Source organism: Bemisia tabaci, chromosome 1, assembly GCF_918797505.1.
Source record: "Bemisia tabaci chromosome 1, PGI_BMITA_v3".
Taxonomy (NCBI): domain Eukaryota; kingdom Metazoa; phylum Arthropoda; class Insecta; order Hemiptera; family Aleyrodidae; genus Bemisia; species Bemisia tabaci.
This window is the reverse complement of record NC_092793.1, coordinates 9,564,615-9,581,604: the sequence shown is the minus strand read 5'-3', so window position 1 is coordinate 9,581,604 and position 16,990 is coordinate 9,564,615. Positions and strand designations below refer to the sequence as shown.

At 37.4% G+C, this 16,990-nt stretch overlaps 2 protein-coding genes across 3 annotated transcripts in view; one reads left to right on the top strand and one right to left on the bottom strand.

The window, feature by feature from the left end:
• The window catches only part of mus201 (rad2 superfamily protein mus201), a 34,260-nt gene extending 33,828 nt beyond the window's left edge, over window positions 1-432 (bottom strand). For both annotated transcript variants that reach the window (XM_019055904.2, XM_019055912.2), the window contains exon 1: window positions 9-432. In XM_019055904.2, coding sequence (XP_018911449.2) covers window positions 9-96 — 88 coding nt within the window. In that variant the 5' untranslated portion in view covers window positions 97-432. The remainder of the gene's footprint in view (window positions 1-8) is intronic.
• A 4,018-nt stretch (window positions 433-4,450) lies between these two features.
• Su(H) (recombining binding protein suppressor of hairless) lies at window positions 4,451-16,476 on the top strand. Its single transcript, XM_019055526.2, has 2 exons — window positions 4,451-4,986; window positions 8,251-16,476. Exon 2 carries the CDS (start codon window positions 8,285-8,287, stop codon window positions 9,746-9,748), a length of 1,464 nt encoding a protein of 487 aa, XP_018911071.1. The 5' UTR covers window positions 4,451-4,986; window positions 8,251-8,284; the 3' UTR covers window positions 9,749-16,476.
• Window positions 16,477-16,990: the final 514 nt, after the last annotated feature.

Genomic DNA, 16,990 nt, shown 5'->3' with positions numbered 1-16,990 from the left:
AAGGATACCGACAGCCAAAGTCTTGTTTTCAAGTGTTTCTACGGGCACTGGTTTCCCAGCAGGCTCGATAAGTTTCCAAAGTCCATGAACACCCATTATGAATTTTATTCAACACTTGCCAGTGAGGAGTTGGTTTCACATGAACATTCCTTGTGTTCATGGGGCAAAAAAGGATTGCTCATTGTAAAATAGAATCGGACCACACAATAAACAAACCACTTGATATTACACAATGTGACACGAAATGAAATTAAACTTTCGTTACCACCGAGACATTCACTCGAACTATAAGACTGCACCCAGATAGTGCTGAAGCTAATATAACTGAATTAAAATTACAAAATTTTAAATAAAATAAGCGATGTTGAACGCAAAGTACGATTCTGCATCCTGCATGTGTTTGTTGTGTTTTGGAGAGGTTTGAGGTTATGTTTACCTAAGTGGAGGGGAGGGGCAGCATAGGAGTGGAGGGGCGGGGGTTGTGAGTGGTGGAGAAGCAAGGTTGTCAATTCAACTCTCTACTTTCAGTTTTTTTTTTTTTGTGTGTGTGTATGTACTTTGGTTTTTTTCCTATTACAACATACGGAAGATGCGGAACAGTGTTTGAAACTCACAGGCGCCAACGCGCCAAATGCGCTTAAAAAATGAAGGCTCTGCGCCAACATGGCCCCTAAAAATTGTCCCCTAAAATTTGGATTTTCACAGGAAGTCACATAAAGAAAGAAAAACAAATCTATTTGAATTGAAAAAACTCAGAATTTACAGCACTACAAGTGAAAGCTTGCTTTTTATATTTTTCACAATTTCATTCTTAGTTCTGTTGTCTTCCCCAAGTTACAGCTACTTACTAGTTTTGTTACGAAAAAATATTGCGTCTAACTTTTCACTAATTGCGCCGTATTATACAGGCAAAAAGTCAATTTGGCCCCTAAAAAATCTTCAATGGCGCCTAAAAATGAGGCTTGATGCGCCACATGGCTCCTAAAACTCAAAGGTGAGTTTCGAACACTGATGCGGAAGCATCAAATCAAGGCAGGGCCGGATTTAGGGGGTGGCCATATGGGCCGCGGCCCATGGCGGCAAATTTAGGGGGCGGTAAATTTTGCAATTTGTTTAAATGTAGCTATAAAAAAAAATCGGATTCAGAAAAAAATTACAAACGAGAAAACGCGACAAAATTTCTCATTTCCTGAGAGTACAGTAATTTCTAATTTTGACGTCTTTCGGTGATACAATAGACAGCACCTTTAATTAGTCGAGTTAAGAGAGAAACCAAACACGCAATTTGGCCTGGAACGGCGCGGCGTAGAGAGCAATGATGACGAGGACTTGAGAAGAAAAGGAGAAGCCCTCGGCGCGGCGGTCAGCGTGTAACAGCGCCTACAAAACTGCATGAATACTTCACGCATTGCATCAAACACTGTGCGGTCAGCAGCGGTCGGCGTGAAACGCATGTCGCCTACAAGACTGCATGAATACTTCACGCATTGCGCCTAATACAGTGCGGTCAGCGCGGCGCGCCGGCGCGGCCGAAGTTAAAATTATTAAACCACCTCATGTTTGTTCTCTCATAATTTTTTCGTTCAATACTTGTAAATGGAAGGCCTTGTCCACACAGAGATAGGTTTCCGGAACTTAACTTCCGCGCAAAGTTTCGTGAACTTTTGCTAGTAGTGTTGACAGGGCTTTCGCAAAAAATGTTTTCAACACGAGTAAACGCGTCTTAAACCCTCCCCCTCCGGCACGTTCACTTGATGCTTTTTCTTGATGTTTCGGAACGGTAGAGAAGGGGGCGGCAAAATATAGGCGGCCATGGGCGGCAAGTAGGTAAATCCGGCCCTGAATCAAGGGTGGCATGGAACGTAAAAAAGAAATGAAAGATTGGGTATTTCAGTGAAATATTTCGTGAAATTTCACAAGGCTGTGAAATATTTCACATTTTTCAGGGGCTAGAGTATGCAACCCGCACTCAAACACACTACAATAGAAGAAAGTCACAATTTTTACATTCTACGAAACATAGAAAGGAACCGGTATTTTTCAATACCTTTCATAAATTACTGAAATTTAATGAAATATTTTACGTGAAAATTTCAAGATTTTGTTTTTCATGAAATTTTGCCACCCTGATCAAACCTTTCGGTGCCGTTCATAAAAGACATAACACTCTCATGGGGGGGGGGGGGGGGGCGTTTCGGGTACATTGCGCGGGGGGAGGGGGGGCACTCATGGCTGCATTACGTAACGCTGAAGTAGACGCTTAGCGCCGATTTTTCGAGAGTCTTAGTTCAAGAGTCTCAGGTGACCATCATTTCCATTTCCATCATAACTGCATCTTAATACGCAAACTTGGGTGGAAGGTCGAACTGAGTGTAACGTAATTTATTTAGGAGACGTAGATATACATCTATTCGCACTCTTCGGTAAGTATGTTTGTTGCCTATACGACGAAATTGAAGGCGAACTTCACCGCAAAAAAAAAAGGTGCCGTAGTAACACCACAGATGTTAAAAAACAACATTCACGACAACATCAACATCCTATTCCTAGGTTGTTACTTTTTCATTCTAGAATGTTACTTTAACACCAGAGTTTTAATGACAACATCCAATAGTAGTCGCACATTTTTTTAATATCTATTTTTTTTCGGTGTTAGGTGGACAATACCTGCCAATAAGTTTAAGAAGCACGGTCTAAGTATTGATTCTATCCAAGTTAATGGATAGAGATAATGGAGTGTTTTTCGAATTGATAACTATTCGCGCTCCCCAGTAGTTATGGTTGCCTATGCGGCGAAGTTGAAGGCGAAACCCAAGTGAACTATCACACTTGGCAATAAGTTCATCCATTATCTAATGTTTCTGGCAAAGTCTATTGCAGAGAGATACTCTTGAGTTTTTAAATAGGTAGCATTCGCACTTTCATCAGGTAGATTTGCTGCTTTATATGCGCTGAAATTGAAGGCCATATTCACGTCGACTACATCTCCCAAGAGTTAAACATCGTTTAAAAGTTTTGGCAAAGCATGCAGCAGGAACGGGCCGGCTACGAAATCGAATGGCTTGCTCTTCGTGCCTTCTAAAGTATATCATGCTTTTTTCTCATTTTTCCCCCTTTCCTTTCACTTTAGCGTCCTTGTTGTGATGCATGGCGCATGGGCATTCGGCAATTAAGGGTGACCACTCTTCATCCGGCTCTTCTTTGCTGGTGTTTCTAATTTTTATATGACTACGCAACGACTGGAAAAAAATTACTCTGCGATGAACGAAATTCGTCACCCACCTAAAAAAAAGCCCCCCTCCCCCTCTTCACCAACAATGATCCTTGCGGTGGACCCGGAAGTCTGGATACACTGTTAAAAATTTAAAAGTGAACTTGTGCAGCGGAGTCTACAGCGCTCGAAAACTGCGAGTGATATGAATGCGGAACGCAATCCATTCTCTTTACAGAATGACTTACACTATAACGGAGCGTAATCTACTTTTTTTGCGGAGTGCCATACGCTTTTGGGGTGCCAATTCCACTTCGCATTGACATTAGACTGGGGGACATAACCCCCCCCCCCCCCCCCCGTTCGCTCGGAGAGGGAGGAGGAAAAAGGACGAAGGAAGGAACAGAGGAGAGAAGAGGGAAGGACTGCTTCTGTTCGGTAATTTTTTTTCCCCCGCTGGTTTAATGGCTTCGTGTCTAGCACCTTCAGCCAATTTTAGACAATTTTTAGTGTCCGTAGACATCGTGGGATCTCCATGCTCCAGGCTTTTCCAATTTTCAGGAATTAGGGCCGAGAAGAACCTGTTTCAGCAGATCTAACTCGTCACCGGGATTCGAACCCGGGACCTATTGACCTAGAGTCAGACGCGCTGACCACTAAGCCAACCTGGCCGGCCTGTTTGATAATTTCATGACCAAATTGACTCAAACTGCATATCGGATGCTTTAAAATTGCGTAAATTTTATGGGTGGGGGGCGAACCCCCCGCCCCCTCCCCCGGTTCGAAGTGTCTGGATCCGCCTGTGGCGCACACTTTCAATAAATTTGTAGATTGTTAAATATCATTGTAAGTTCAATGCGTAGAGAAGAAAGCAGAGGTAAGAAAAAAAATGTAAAAAAATAAGTAGCTGCTCACGCGAGATTGCCTCAGCGCGGCGTCGGAGACTGAAACAAGCGGCCCGGCGAGGAGCGACCCAGTCAATGCATGGCGCGCAATGTGCGAAGGGAACGGATGCTTTTCCTATTTCTCACAGGCACGTATGACTCTCTAACCATCGGCGCGTCGCGACGCGCGGCGTACGGCCTGCCGCGCGACGCGCCACCCGTGGGAAAATCAGAATTGCCTTGAAAAATATTCTTCACCCACCGCTCCAGAGTAATTTGATTGGCAAGGACCCCGGCTTCTCGTCTCCCCGTCGGCGGGTATCCGCTCTCCGATTGGCTGACCCGAACTCCCACTCCAAGCAGTCGGGCCCTCGCCCAGAACTGCAATCAAGACGGTTTCTTAATTACACAAAATTAATCGCAGCCATCAAAACTTTCGTGAAATTCGTTCGCTTCACTCCTCTATTTTGCTACGGGCTTTTAATGCATTTCAGTCCTTTTTCCATGCACTGTCCGTTCAATTTTCTGCGCCGAATACATTTTTCGAAAATTCGATATTGATTAATTTGTCGTATCAAAGTTGGTAACGGCGTGGGAAAATGCTTCCCGTCGAACAGGTGTTTTTCAAAAGCTGTGGTGTGTGTGTGTGTGTTTTGTGTTTACAGCGGAAAGTTTCTCATGTACAATTTGTGGCTTTGTCATTGTGATACTCATAATTTTGATTTTCGAAATTGAATTAGTCATGCAGTTATCGAAACATTTAAATCATCTCTGTAATTGATAGTGCGTCTGTCTCCTATCTTCACGTAGTTGGCTGTAACTGAACCCAGCATCTTGTTGAATGTGTTTACTTGTATCTACAGCAATCTTCCTCAAATTTCATAACTTTCGGTAAGGAAAATAATTTACTGTCCTTTATTTTATAGTTTTCTTTCAAACCTATTCAATTCATCAGTGATTGAAAATATATCAATTCTCAGGTTTCTCATGGATTTCTAACCTACACGTAAGCTGCCGATACTTTGTTTACTAGCTGCAAGTAGAATGATTGGATTACATATTTTCAATTTTTTTTATTGTTTCTTCAAATATCTTCTAGCCAAACTATCGGGTTTTACATACCAATTTTGGGAGGATGAAGTATATCTAATTATCTGAACCAGCATTGACGTTTTCCATGTTTGTCATGGCACTCCACTCATGAAACGAAGAGCAATTTGTTCCGATCAGATCCTCCTGTTAATGCTATTTACATTGTCCCCTAGCATAGCAAGTGACCTTTGCATCCGTTAATTTTCTGTGACAAAATATGAATGTGCTCTGCTGGAATGTATTGCAATTCTTTGTCTTCTGCACGCAATGTTTAGCAAAAGGTACTCAGCATGCTTTGTGTGTCAAACTGAAACGAAGGTACCAACAGATTTCCCCCAAATTCATTTCATTGAATGTTTGAAAGGGGTCTAGATACTCTATATGCCCATTCAAGTTTGTCCGCAGCATTCAGAAAATAAATCTCTAACTTCTCCCATAGTTTTGGGTAAGTAACCTTTTAAAGTTGCTGTAGAGGCAAAATCACAGGGATGCAGAAAGTCTCAGCCCTCCATATTTTTTTGTCCTTACCTGGTAGCTTTTCACACTTCACCCAACAGCCCCCCACAAAATTTTTGTTTCCTTCAATATTGTAATATACCGGAGAATAAAGGGATATTAGGTCCCTCGGGTCGAAGCTGCTTTGCATTGGGGACACAGTATAGCTCAACAGGCAAAAATTGCTGAACATTGCAGCGTATTCAGATGAAATGCTCTCTCTATTGACTTAAACTATACCAAAATCAGAGCTAGTCACAGGCTAGATCATGATTGAAACAGAACACCGAAAACACATCTTAGTGGGACCTCTCTAAAGTTGAGGACATCGGACTTTAGCGATGACATCTCCTGACCAGTGCATAGCGGACTGCCCAGAGATAAAGCTAAAACCAGGCAAATTTAACCAAAGTCCTAAACTCAGAACCTTCAACGGCTCTTTTGTCACCAAACTTAAGCTGGTAAAAGAGCAACGTATCCCACAATGCATAGATTGCAACTAGTGCTAGCCCACATGCTGTTTCATCACAATATTAGACAAGGTGACGTCAGCAAAAGTGCAGTAGTATTGTGAATCCATGCAGACTAACAGGGATGAAAATTGGTCTCAACCAAGCGAGTTGTGCTGTTAAGACCAAATTTTGGAAGTATTTTTTTATTCTCCCCCAACTCTTATTCAATAATACAACTTTGACGCACAATAAAAAGTTTTAAAAAAAAATTGATCAACGTGTTGTGTACCCAGTTTTTATTTCTGACAGATAGCATGGATTATTTTGACTTAACCCATTTCAGACAAGAGACATTAAGAACTTTAGTGCGTAATTAATTCATGAAATATGAAAAAAAAAAAAAATCAGGCCTAATCCATGCCAAAAAATTGGGATGTGTTGTGTATAGCTTTAATCTGTGAATTTGTAGAGAAGGAAAAATTCCAAGAGCCATCGATCTCATTTTATTGAATGTTAAGAGGCCAAAGTATCAGTGAAAATTTTGCGTTGGAAGTTATGACATTATTCAAGAGGAAGATCATTTATCTAGTCTAGAGTTCAAATTCTCCAAGTACAATCCTAAATAAAAGAGGGCTTGTACCTAACATGACTTAAATAAATATAATAATTTACATAGAAAATCTTTGAAATCACTCTAGCGATTGAAGGTAGAGAAAATATTACTGTGAGAGTAAGGTGTATTTTTTAGCCAATATTTTAAAATGTTCCATTAAAATCTGAACAAATAACAATGGTGAAACTTCCAAACCACATTTCTCAGTTTGTGACGTTGCAGACTTCCTATCAAACCTCCTTTTTCAAACTGAAATTTACTGAACATCAATTCTATCATATTTCTGGGATTATTTTTCTCTTTGGAAAGAAAATTTTGTGAAAACCTGAAGGAATGATGCTCTCCCTCAAATAATAAAATGGGAATGAAGATTGTTAAACACCGCAAACAAGGTACAAAGTTTTGGAGTTTCACTATCGATCAATTGCTTCAATACAAAAACTTTCTTTTCTCAATGTCTCTTAAGTAAGAAAATTTGATTGGTGCCTCTTCAGCATAGCAAATGTAGTCAAATTCATTATCATTTCATTGATTCGAAATATGTCTGTAAATATTCATGAGTGAATGTTAAGCAAGTTTGACTTGATTGTCTTTTCAAGTGAAGCTTTGATAGATGCAATCAAACTCAGACACCCAACTTAAAAATTGCTAGTTTCATCGCTGTCTTGCGAATTTGAGCTAGATTACTTTATTTCTAGCCGTAGGTAATTGTTTTAGGATTTCTTATTGATATGGAAATGAGACAACTGTGTCTTGATTTATACTGATGTATAGTGCCTGTTTCATTTTCTTTGTGTCAAGGGAAAATTGACTTGTATGATTTTTGGTATTATGCCTTATGAACCTTATGAACTTAATAAACTTATAAACTGAAATAAAATGAACTTATCTCAAAAATTTTATGATGAGACTGATTTTTTAGTTTAAAAAAATTAATGAAATAAAGCATAAATAAAACACCAAAACTGAAACAATCTTTCTCTTGTTACGCTTTTGACATATTATCGGTACCAAATTTGGTATTTTAAGTCTGCACAATAAAGGTAGGTATGGCAATCATCAGGCGGGTTCTTTTTTAGGCTCTGTCTTTTTTTCTTGTGAAGAGGTTGGTGTGATTCTCATTTGAATGAAAGAAAAAATCTCATCCAGAAAGTCAGTCAATCTATTCCCATGGGTTTTTATTTTTTAAGTTTATCTTTCCCCTTTTTTTGTGAATGAAATTTTGATAGGTACATCATCAACATAGCCTGTAAGAGTCGTAAGCTTTGAACCGGTGTAAGGATGTGTAATAAATTCAAAAATTACCAGACCAGTCCAAATGGCTAAAAATATATAAAACAAATATTCACTGGTCTGAAAATTCTTTGAATAAGAAAGAAAGAAAAATTGTTCAGATTATATGTTTCATATATTTTTAGAGATACTACAATCTTCACATTCTTTGTTATACTTTTGTATTCAGCTTTTTTTTTTACCTATATTGTTCATTTTCTCTTGTTCTAGGTGAAGTCATGCATTGTGAAATAGAAGAAAAGTAATGGTTTGCGGAGGACAGCAGTTGACAATGCCTCATCAATACGGAGGCATGGCGCATAGCCTTGCTTACCGGAACGAGGACCAGCGGCTAACAAGGGAGGCAATGGAGCGATACTTGCGCGAACGAAGTGATATGGTCATAGTCATTCTTCATGCTAAAGTGGCTCAAAAATCTTACGGTAATGAGAAACGGTTTTTTTGTCCTCCACCTTGTATCTATCTATTCGGTGATGGTTGGCGGTTGCGACAAGAACAGTTGTTGCGAGAGGGTGAGTCGGAACAAGCTGCCCAGTTGTGTGCGTTCATTGGAATAGGAAACTCAGAGCAAGATATGCAACAGCTTGACCTCAATAATGGCAAACAGTATTGTGCAGCCAAAACTCTATTCATTTCTGACTCCGATAAGCGGAAACATTTTATGCTTTCTGTAAAAATGTTTTATGGGAGCGGGCATGATATTGGAGTTTTCCATAGTAAAAGAATTAAAGTAATCTCAAAACCATCAAAGAAAAAACAATCACTAAAAAATGCAGACCTCTGTATAGCTAGTGGCACCAAAGTTGCCCTGTTTAATAGGCTCCGTTCCCAAACTGTTAGTACAAGGTATTTACATGTAGAGAATGGAAATTTTCATGCAAGCTCTACACAGTGGGGAGCATTTACAATTCATCTACTAGATGATGAAGAGAGTGAGAGTGAGGAATTTAGTGTTCAAGATGGCTATGTACATTATGGAAGCACTGTCAAATTAGTTTGCAGCGACACTGGAATGGCCCTGCCCAGACTGATAATTCGTAAAGTAGACAAGCAAATGGCTCTACTAGAAGCGGATGATCCTGTTTCGCAACTGCACAAGTGTGCATTTTACATGAAAGATACAGAACGAATGTACCTATGCCTATCTCAGGAACGCATCATCCAATTTCAAGCAACGCCTTGTCCCAAAGAACCAAATAAAGAAATGATAAACGATGGAGCTTGTTGGACAATTATCAGCACAGATAAAGCAGAATACCAGTTTTATGAAGGGATGGGCCCTGTAAGGTCACCCGTAACGCCTGTTCCCGTTGTCCACAGTCTACATCTCAATGGAGGTGGAGATGTGGCCATGTTAGAACTCTCAGGTGAAAATTTTACACCTAATTTACAAGTCTGGTTTGGAGATGTTGAGGCAGAGACGATGTACCGATGTCAAGAAAGCATGCTTTGCGTCGTTCCAGATATATCTTCATTTAGGGGTGAGTGGCTATGGGTTCGGCAGCCCACACAAGTTCCTGTCTCATTAGTTCGAAATGATGGTATTATATATGCAACAGGCTTGACTTTCACATATACTCCAGAGCCTGGGCCTCGGCCTATCTGCTCCCCTGCTGAGGATATTTTACGTTCTGGTCATAATGATCGACTTGCTGACAGACTTCCTGCCTTGACTGATGTGCCATGGTCACAACCCCCAGCTCTGTAATAATGTAAAAAATAGTTTTTGTACTTTACTTTTTTATTCTAGTATCTGTAAATTTTGAATGTACCTACTGTCTCCTTTTGAGGCACTTTAAGCAAGTCTTTTACCATTAGGTATTGAAGGTTTTATTCAGAGACATTCCTTCGATAAATTTGACTCGGTGAGATTTTTTTTTCAACCCACACAATTGTTGTCCTTACCTCGTGGCCATTAGGTGACTCCAGTTTCAGTATTAATGAAGAGTTTAGAACAAGTAGGTAGTACATTTACCTAGTTTTTACTAATCCAGTTTTGATTGTCATTGCTAATTTAGTTTCACCCTCATTCATCGAATTCACTTAGTTTGCGAAAAATTATTAATTAGGTTTTCAAAATACTCCGTAACTTTTGGTGGCTAATTGGATATTATATACGAATTTAAAGAGGTTTTCTGCTGTTACAGTTAGTCGACAATTTGCTATCAGGAACTACTATTTTTGGCTCATTACAGGAATAGCACATATGCTTTTAGTTTTTACATGCAGATAGGTAGGTGTTTTTTTTGGGTGACTAAGAAATAGTAGTACTTTTTTGCAAAATGTAGTCCAGTTGGTCTAAATTTTACGCATGTAAATTCAAGGACATTTTTTTCCAATTTCTTTCAATTCCTCAGACTGTGCTTTCTCCTTTGCTATGTTTGCAAATAATTAAAGAGAATGATCTAGAAGTCCTGTAAGGCTATTTTTATCGTTTTTATTAAATTACTCTTCTAAGAAAGACCTTAACTTCAAGGATTATCTGTGAATGAAACCTTAGATTCGATTAACTCAGGATTGATGAAGTCCAACCAGCATTTGATTCTGAAGGAAAAGTAAAAAAGAAATTAAAATAACACACGATTTCCCTTAGAAATCGGGTACTTGTCTGATTAAAAAGTAAAGATCAAACGCTAGTTTCAACTTCTTTCTTTGCTCAAGAAAGAGGGAAATAGAAATAGGAGTATTTAAAATTCAAAAACATATTACTTTCATTCTCAGCAAAAAGAAAAGCTCTTAGTTAATGCTTATTACATGAAGTTCACTCAAGATTTACATTTACGATTAATCATTTTTCATCACTATAATGTCCTTCAAAAATATGATTTTTCCTTTCTTTTAATTAATTTCCAAACTCAAATGCTGGTTGGAATGTTTTGGTTTCTTTTGTGTGTTTGTAATTTTAAGAGAGAACAAGTAATTTTTATTTGTGCATTTTCATTCATTATGAATGAAAAAAATAAAAAAAGGATCATCATGGGTCATCAAGGACCAGAGAATTAATACTGGGAAAACAACGTTTGGAAGCCTCTGTCAAATGAAAGCCTAATACTCTTCTCTCACTATCTTTCATTCCGTGCTAAAGATGTTTCCAAGTTTTGTATTTACTCTTTTTTTGAGACGCAATACCAATTGAAATGTACAACAGGGTAAGGACGCTATGCACTGCAAAATTACTTTGGGAAAGGACCTTTAACACTTCCAAAGCATCAATTTTAATATTAAATCTAGCTCTATAAACATTATCTAAAGTGAACGGAGGGCATGAGTTGCATCGACTGCTTGTTCTCTTCTCAATTATCCTTTGCTTATCAGTGATTTTAAATCCTTGGTTACTAGCAAACACGGAGCAATTTTTTCATGATAAATCCTTAAATTAGCAGTATTAAAAAAATTGAATGCTCCATAATTGTTGTTACAATACCATTGTTCACAAAGAACAAATCTTATGCCACTCTAACGATTATTCAAGCTCAAAATGTATTTTTAGATGGAGTGTTTTTTTGTAACTTACGATTTATGCTAACAAAGTAGTCTAGTGTACAAAATTGGTCAGTTTCCCGTGCCAACGAATTGCAAGAATACCTACTGATGTTAAAATGCAATCATGCATAAGTCTGAACCCCAGATTTCTATATTCAATGCTTCATTACTAGTAGGTATTGAATGGAAATTCGTCATCCCTAAACTGGAGATGGAATTATTTTAGGGATGCAAGAACCATGCAGACAATTGATGTGATCTGATTAATTTTTCAATCGGCATTTTTGTTGTTATTTTCCTTACAAAAATTCTGGCGTCTAGACTGATGTTGACCCTTGGCAAATCCATGATCATTAACCATTAAGGTGATTCGATGGACGCCATATTTTGTGTCAAAAGGACATGCGATGTACCGCATAAATTAGTTCCATTTTTTCAGCTACTCGTCATTTTCCTTAAATTTTGAGATCGTAATTCTGATGTCAGGAGACTAAAAAATTCACTCACCAATTTTGACGAACAAATTCAACGTATTTTAGGTGTGGTTTTTTTAGAGAGAAAATCTTGCATTAAAGTGTAGTTTCAATATCAGTATCGAATGCAATATTTTTCCTCTTAAAAAATCACGCCTTTTATTATGTTGAATTCGTTTGTCAAAATCGGTAAAAGAATTCTTCAGTCTCCTAACAACAGAATTGCGATTTCAAAATTTGAGAAAAATGACAAGTAGCTGAAAAAATGGAACTAATCAATGCGATATATCGCATGTCGCTCTGACACAAAATATAGCATCCATCGAATCACCTTAAGAACCAATTCTGTACCACATTTAACTGACCCCATTCATTGTCAAGTTTTTAAGAACCAAAAATTACTAAATTTAGAACAATTTTTAATCACCCAATTGGCTTTTTTTGGAGAGAAGTCTCCGTGAGTAGGTACTTCTTAATTTTTTGAAATTTTTGTTTTGAATATGTACCATGAGTAGATATCTCATTCATCTTATTTTTTTCTGATCAATTTACAGCAAAAAACTGCTCTGTTCAATGTCATTCTTAAAGTTAGGTGGGCTTAAAACACAAGAATTTTTGGAAGGTTGCATGGAATTCTTGCCAAATTTTCTTCATCTTTTAATCAATACAACCGATCCTTCAAAAATTGTACATTTTTATCAACAGATACTGGTCGTCTTTGGTTTGAATTTGAAATTTTGCTGCGGAAATCATTTTCAGGTGAAAAAATAATGATGAATTTTATATTTAATTATGTTATACGATAACATCTGAAGATTCATTTATTTCATTAATACAAGGTCCATACATTTCATTATTAAAAAACCTCCTAGTTATTACGACTCAAAGGAAAAAAGTACCTACTTTTTCAGGCGATCAGAACTTTATTGTCGACTGTGTTAAGTCTAGTAGAATCACAATCATGCAAACACATATACATTACTTTACTTGAATCAACAAATTGTCTTTGCTGCACAATCATCAGCTCTTTCTGCTAAATATTTAGAGGGCATAATTAAGGTTAGGCATTCTAAAATTGTGATATTTTGAATTTTCTGTTTTTTCTTGTTCTTTTTTTCTATTTTATTATGTGCAGTTTTTCATTGTCCTTTAAGTGAAGATTTCACTACTTAAATGAGTGTAATTAGGTAATCTTATTTTATATATCATAGGTCTCTCATGCATCAGAAATATATTTGTTTTAGAGCTAAGAAATTTATCTGCCTAATAGGGTAATTACTCTTTGGAACTTGAAACTTGTTTCAAAACTAGCATCAAATCTCAACAGCTCCAATGCATGAATTTTAAACAAAATAAGAAAGATTAGGTCAGAAATATTTTCGCAAGAAAAACTGACTTTTTTCTATCTTTTGCTGTCATGTAGTTGTAGCAACTGAACACACCAAACCTCATGACCACAAATCAAGTCAATTTAAAGCAATCCTATTAAAAGGAATGAGTCATCTTTGAACCAGGGTATTAAATTAATTGACATGAAAGTTGTCTCGCTCAGATACTTACTTATTTTTTCTTGTGTGAAATGACGAAGTATCGGATCAATGATTTAATCCCTTGAAACAAAAAAGCCAAGTTTTACAGATGCATCCAGTATTAATGAGCAGTGTTGGTCATTACTCAAGTCTACCAACATATTGCACTGAAGTTTCAAGTCTCTTTGTATTGTCCAGTAATAATGTCGGCTTTAAATTTCATGCATGAACTCATTATTTATATTTTAAGTTTGAATATTTTTCACTTTGAATACTCTGTCTGAAAGATTTTAAGTTTTAATTTTTGGGAGTCACATAGCGACAAAAATCTATTGGCCAATTATCAAAGTGAATTCTCAATGCTACCTTGCTCTCACTACTATTACCCACCAATATTGTATTAAGTACCTTGTAAGTTCTTCAGTACCTTTGCTTTCGGCTCATCTATCGAAAATCGACTGCCTCAAATATCACTTCGTACGAGGCCTTGCACAGGGAAAGAAGCCACTGCGAATGGTGGCAATTCGTTGTTTATGTCAAGTTAGGTAGAAAATTTAAGTTTTCGTTGGAAACACTCTCTTGTCTCCCATAAAATCGGTCGCCAACACTTTCGTTTATCTCAGTGCCAGCAGAGGGCCTCAATATGCATTCTGATATTTGAAGGTGGCAAATTAAAACATAAAATAACTACATTTTTCTAACTGCGAGCTTCAAACTGTCTTAACTCCAGAATGCTTTCACATTTTTGCTTGTATCGCGCCAAAATGTATATTCAACACTCCGTGAGCAGTGATATCAATACGTAAATTTCAGCACTGTCCCCAGGGTAGGGAGCTCATGAGATCCAAACCCTCTCCCTTCATGACTGAAAATTTCCCCCTAGAATCATCATTTTTGTGTTTTATAGGAAATGTTAACCCTTTGGATTTCCTCCCTGTCTGCCAGAAGTATTTGACTGAAGACCCTCTCCTCCCATAAAAAATTTCTGATTGTGCCACTGATCAATTTTTTGTCTCTCAACCCAAAGATCTCTTTCCTTGTGGACAATAATTCTTCATTCAGTTTCAACACCAGTTTCTTCCTGCATGGCTTACAATGAGTTTTTACCATATCCTTAAATTTAAAGTGAAATTTCACCAAATAATGTCTCTTTAAGGAATAGAAGCACATTAATCAAAATCCTCTCCTGAAACAGGAATTTGTAATTGTATGTCAAACAAATTCGCAATGTGTTAGAAATCTTGTTTAGACTTCACTCGACACTCTAGGCACTGAAGATTAGAATCTACACTCTTCAACTAAGGTGATTGTCAGAAATCTGCGAAAATTTGTCCTTCTAACGTCCAGGACTGTACCAGACTTCAAATTTCAATCCTTTAAATAAAAGGATTTTACTCGCTCTGATCATATAAGATGATTTTCTGCAAAAAGGCCTTCACTTGCTGAGCAAAAATAATCTATCATAAACCTCATTTTCGAAAAAAGTAGGGATTGCAGGATATGATTCTCTGAGCCTGTCTTGTCCTGTACGTAGATGCTTGTCCTTATGATAGACTATACACTCAAAGCAAAAAGATATACCTAAACTTAAAATGTCTTGGAGATTACTGCAAAAATGATGCTGCTTAAAATATCTCCCGGCAAATATAACTTGACGGTTTACTCAAGAATCACATTAGTTCCATAGGTGTAGCTAAAAAATTTGTTTGGAGGTCCAAGAGTCCATTTACCTCTCTTGAAGATCTGCTAGTATAGAGAAACCACTTACGATAACGTTCCGTTCTTTCCATTACTATTTTCTCCGCCCATGATGGGATCTACTGTTTTTCTTCATTTCAGGGCCGTTGATCGGAAACTAAAATTTTCATAACAAAAAAGGACGTGATATTACAGTTAAACATTCGAGAAGTATTTTTTCTCTGATGAGGTCATTTAATCGTAGCATATATTGATTGATGTGTGTTTAGTGCCATTAGCTGGCTGAGATTTAGCAGAATTTTTGCTTTTTCTCAATTTTCTATTGGGGGAAGGGGGGGGGGGTATTTCATAATTTGCAGTTTTGACTTCAAAGGCCTATAAAAATACAATAACGCCGTTGCTCTCTGAGTTTTTTGTGTGTTAATTATTGAAAATTTAAACGTGTCACTTTGCTGATCGCTGCAGTTGTTGTAAATTTTCTCTTTGCCACCTGGACCAAAATTATTTTCATGCTTTCCCAGTTCTCTGATCTTTGGTCTTTGTTCTTGGGTCCAGTTTGACATCATTATCGGTCTTCCAATCAGGAAGTGCCCTGGAGTTAGTGGTTCCAAGTCATGAGGATCTGGTGATAAGGAATTATAGGACGAGAATTTAGTATACCTTCTATTTGTATTATAAGGGTTTCAGCTTCTTTAAAGATAAAAGCTGTCGATTTTGTAATTATTCTAAAATGTCTCTTGAAACTCTTTATGGCTGCTTCGCATGACAGTTCATCAATGCTCGCCCCCCCCCCCCCCCCCACAAGGCAAGCACGTTACCGCTAGGCTATGGCAATTCGAACCTTTTTTTTCTCTTTCTTCTTGTTAGTGAACTCTCTTCAGATTCTGAAAATTTACAAAGGAAAAAAACAAAATGAAGGAAACAAAAATTCATTTTATTTGACAGAATATTTTGGAGGAAAGTGTTACGTTTAACTCATCAATTAAGATCAGTCATTGTTAGACAAGTTAATGTGAGCACTTTTTGTCGTGAAAGTATGTATACAAGCTTTTCCCTTCAGTGCAAGGCGGATAAACCTGTATCCGTTTTGTCCTCTGTGTATTCCACTTGTTTTAAGTCTTACAACTCTGTTTTATCATTCCTGTTTTTGTTCTAGAGTAAGATCCAAGCAAAATATAAAAGTTGTTAAATATTTTTTATTGTAACAACCTCAAATTTTAGAGATATTTGAATATATTTTATAATTCGTGGAATCATTTTTGTGTCATTATTTTTATTCTGTCTCTCTAGTGTATTCTGAAGGAATTAGGTACACTTTTTTTATAGATACATTTTGAGCATATTGACGGTGAAACTACCAGGCCACATATCTCGCCTGTGCTGTTTAAAAATCTCCACTCCATTATTTTTTGAAGAAGAACAAATCAATATCATTTCTTGAACTTTTTACCGAGTTTTTCTCGCACAGAGAAGAAAAATTAGGACGTTTTCAAAAATTGACGTTCGCTAGTTTGCCATTTTAAGAAAAAAAAATACGACAGGATGTGTACAACGTTGTAAACCGAGATGCGTGGTCTGGTAGTTTCGCCATCAATATGCTTTGTCTGTAATGTCAATATTTCACTGAGTTTTGTGAACTCAAAGGTGCATAACTGTGTTTATGATCATGTATACATGGTGATCCATAGCCGCACACCATCCCTCTTTTGAACAAATTGAGATGAACTTGGATTTTGGGGAATGCCCAAATGTTGAAGAGGTCCACTT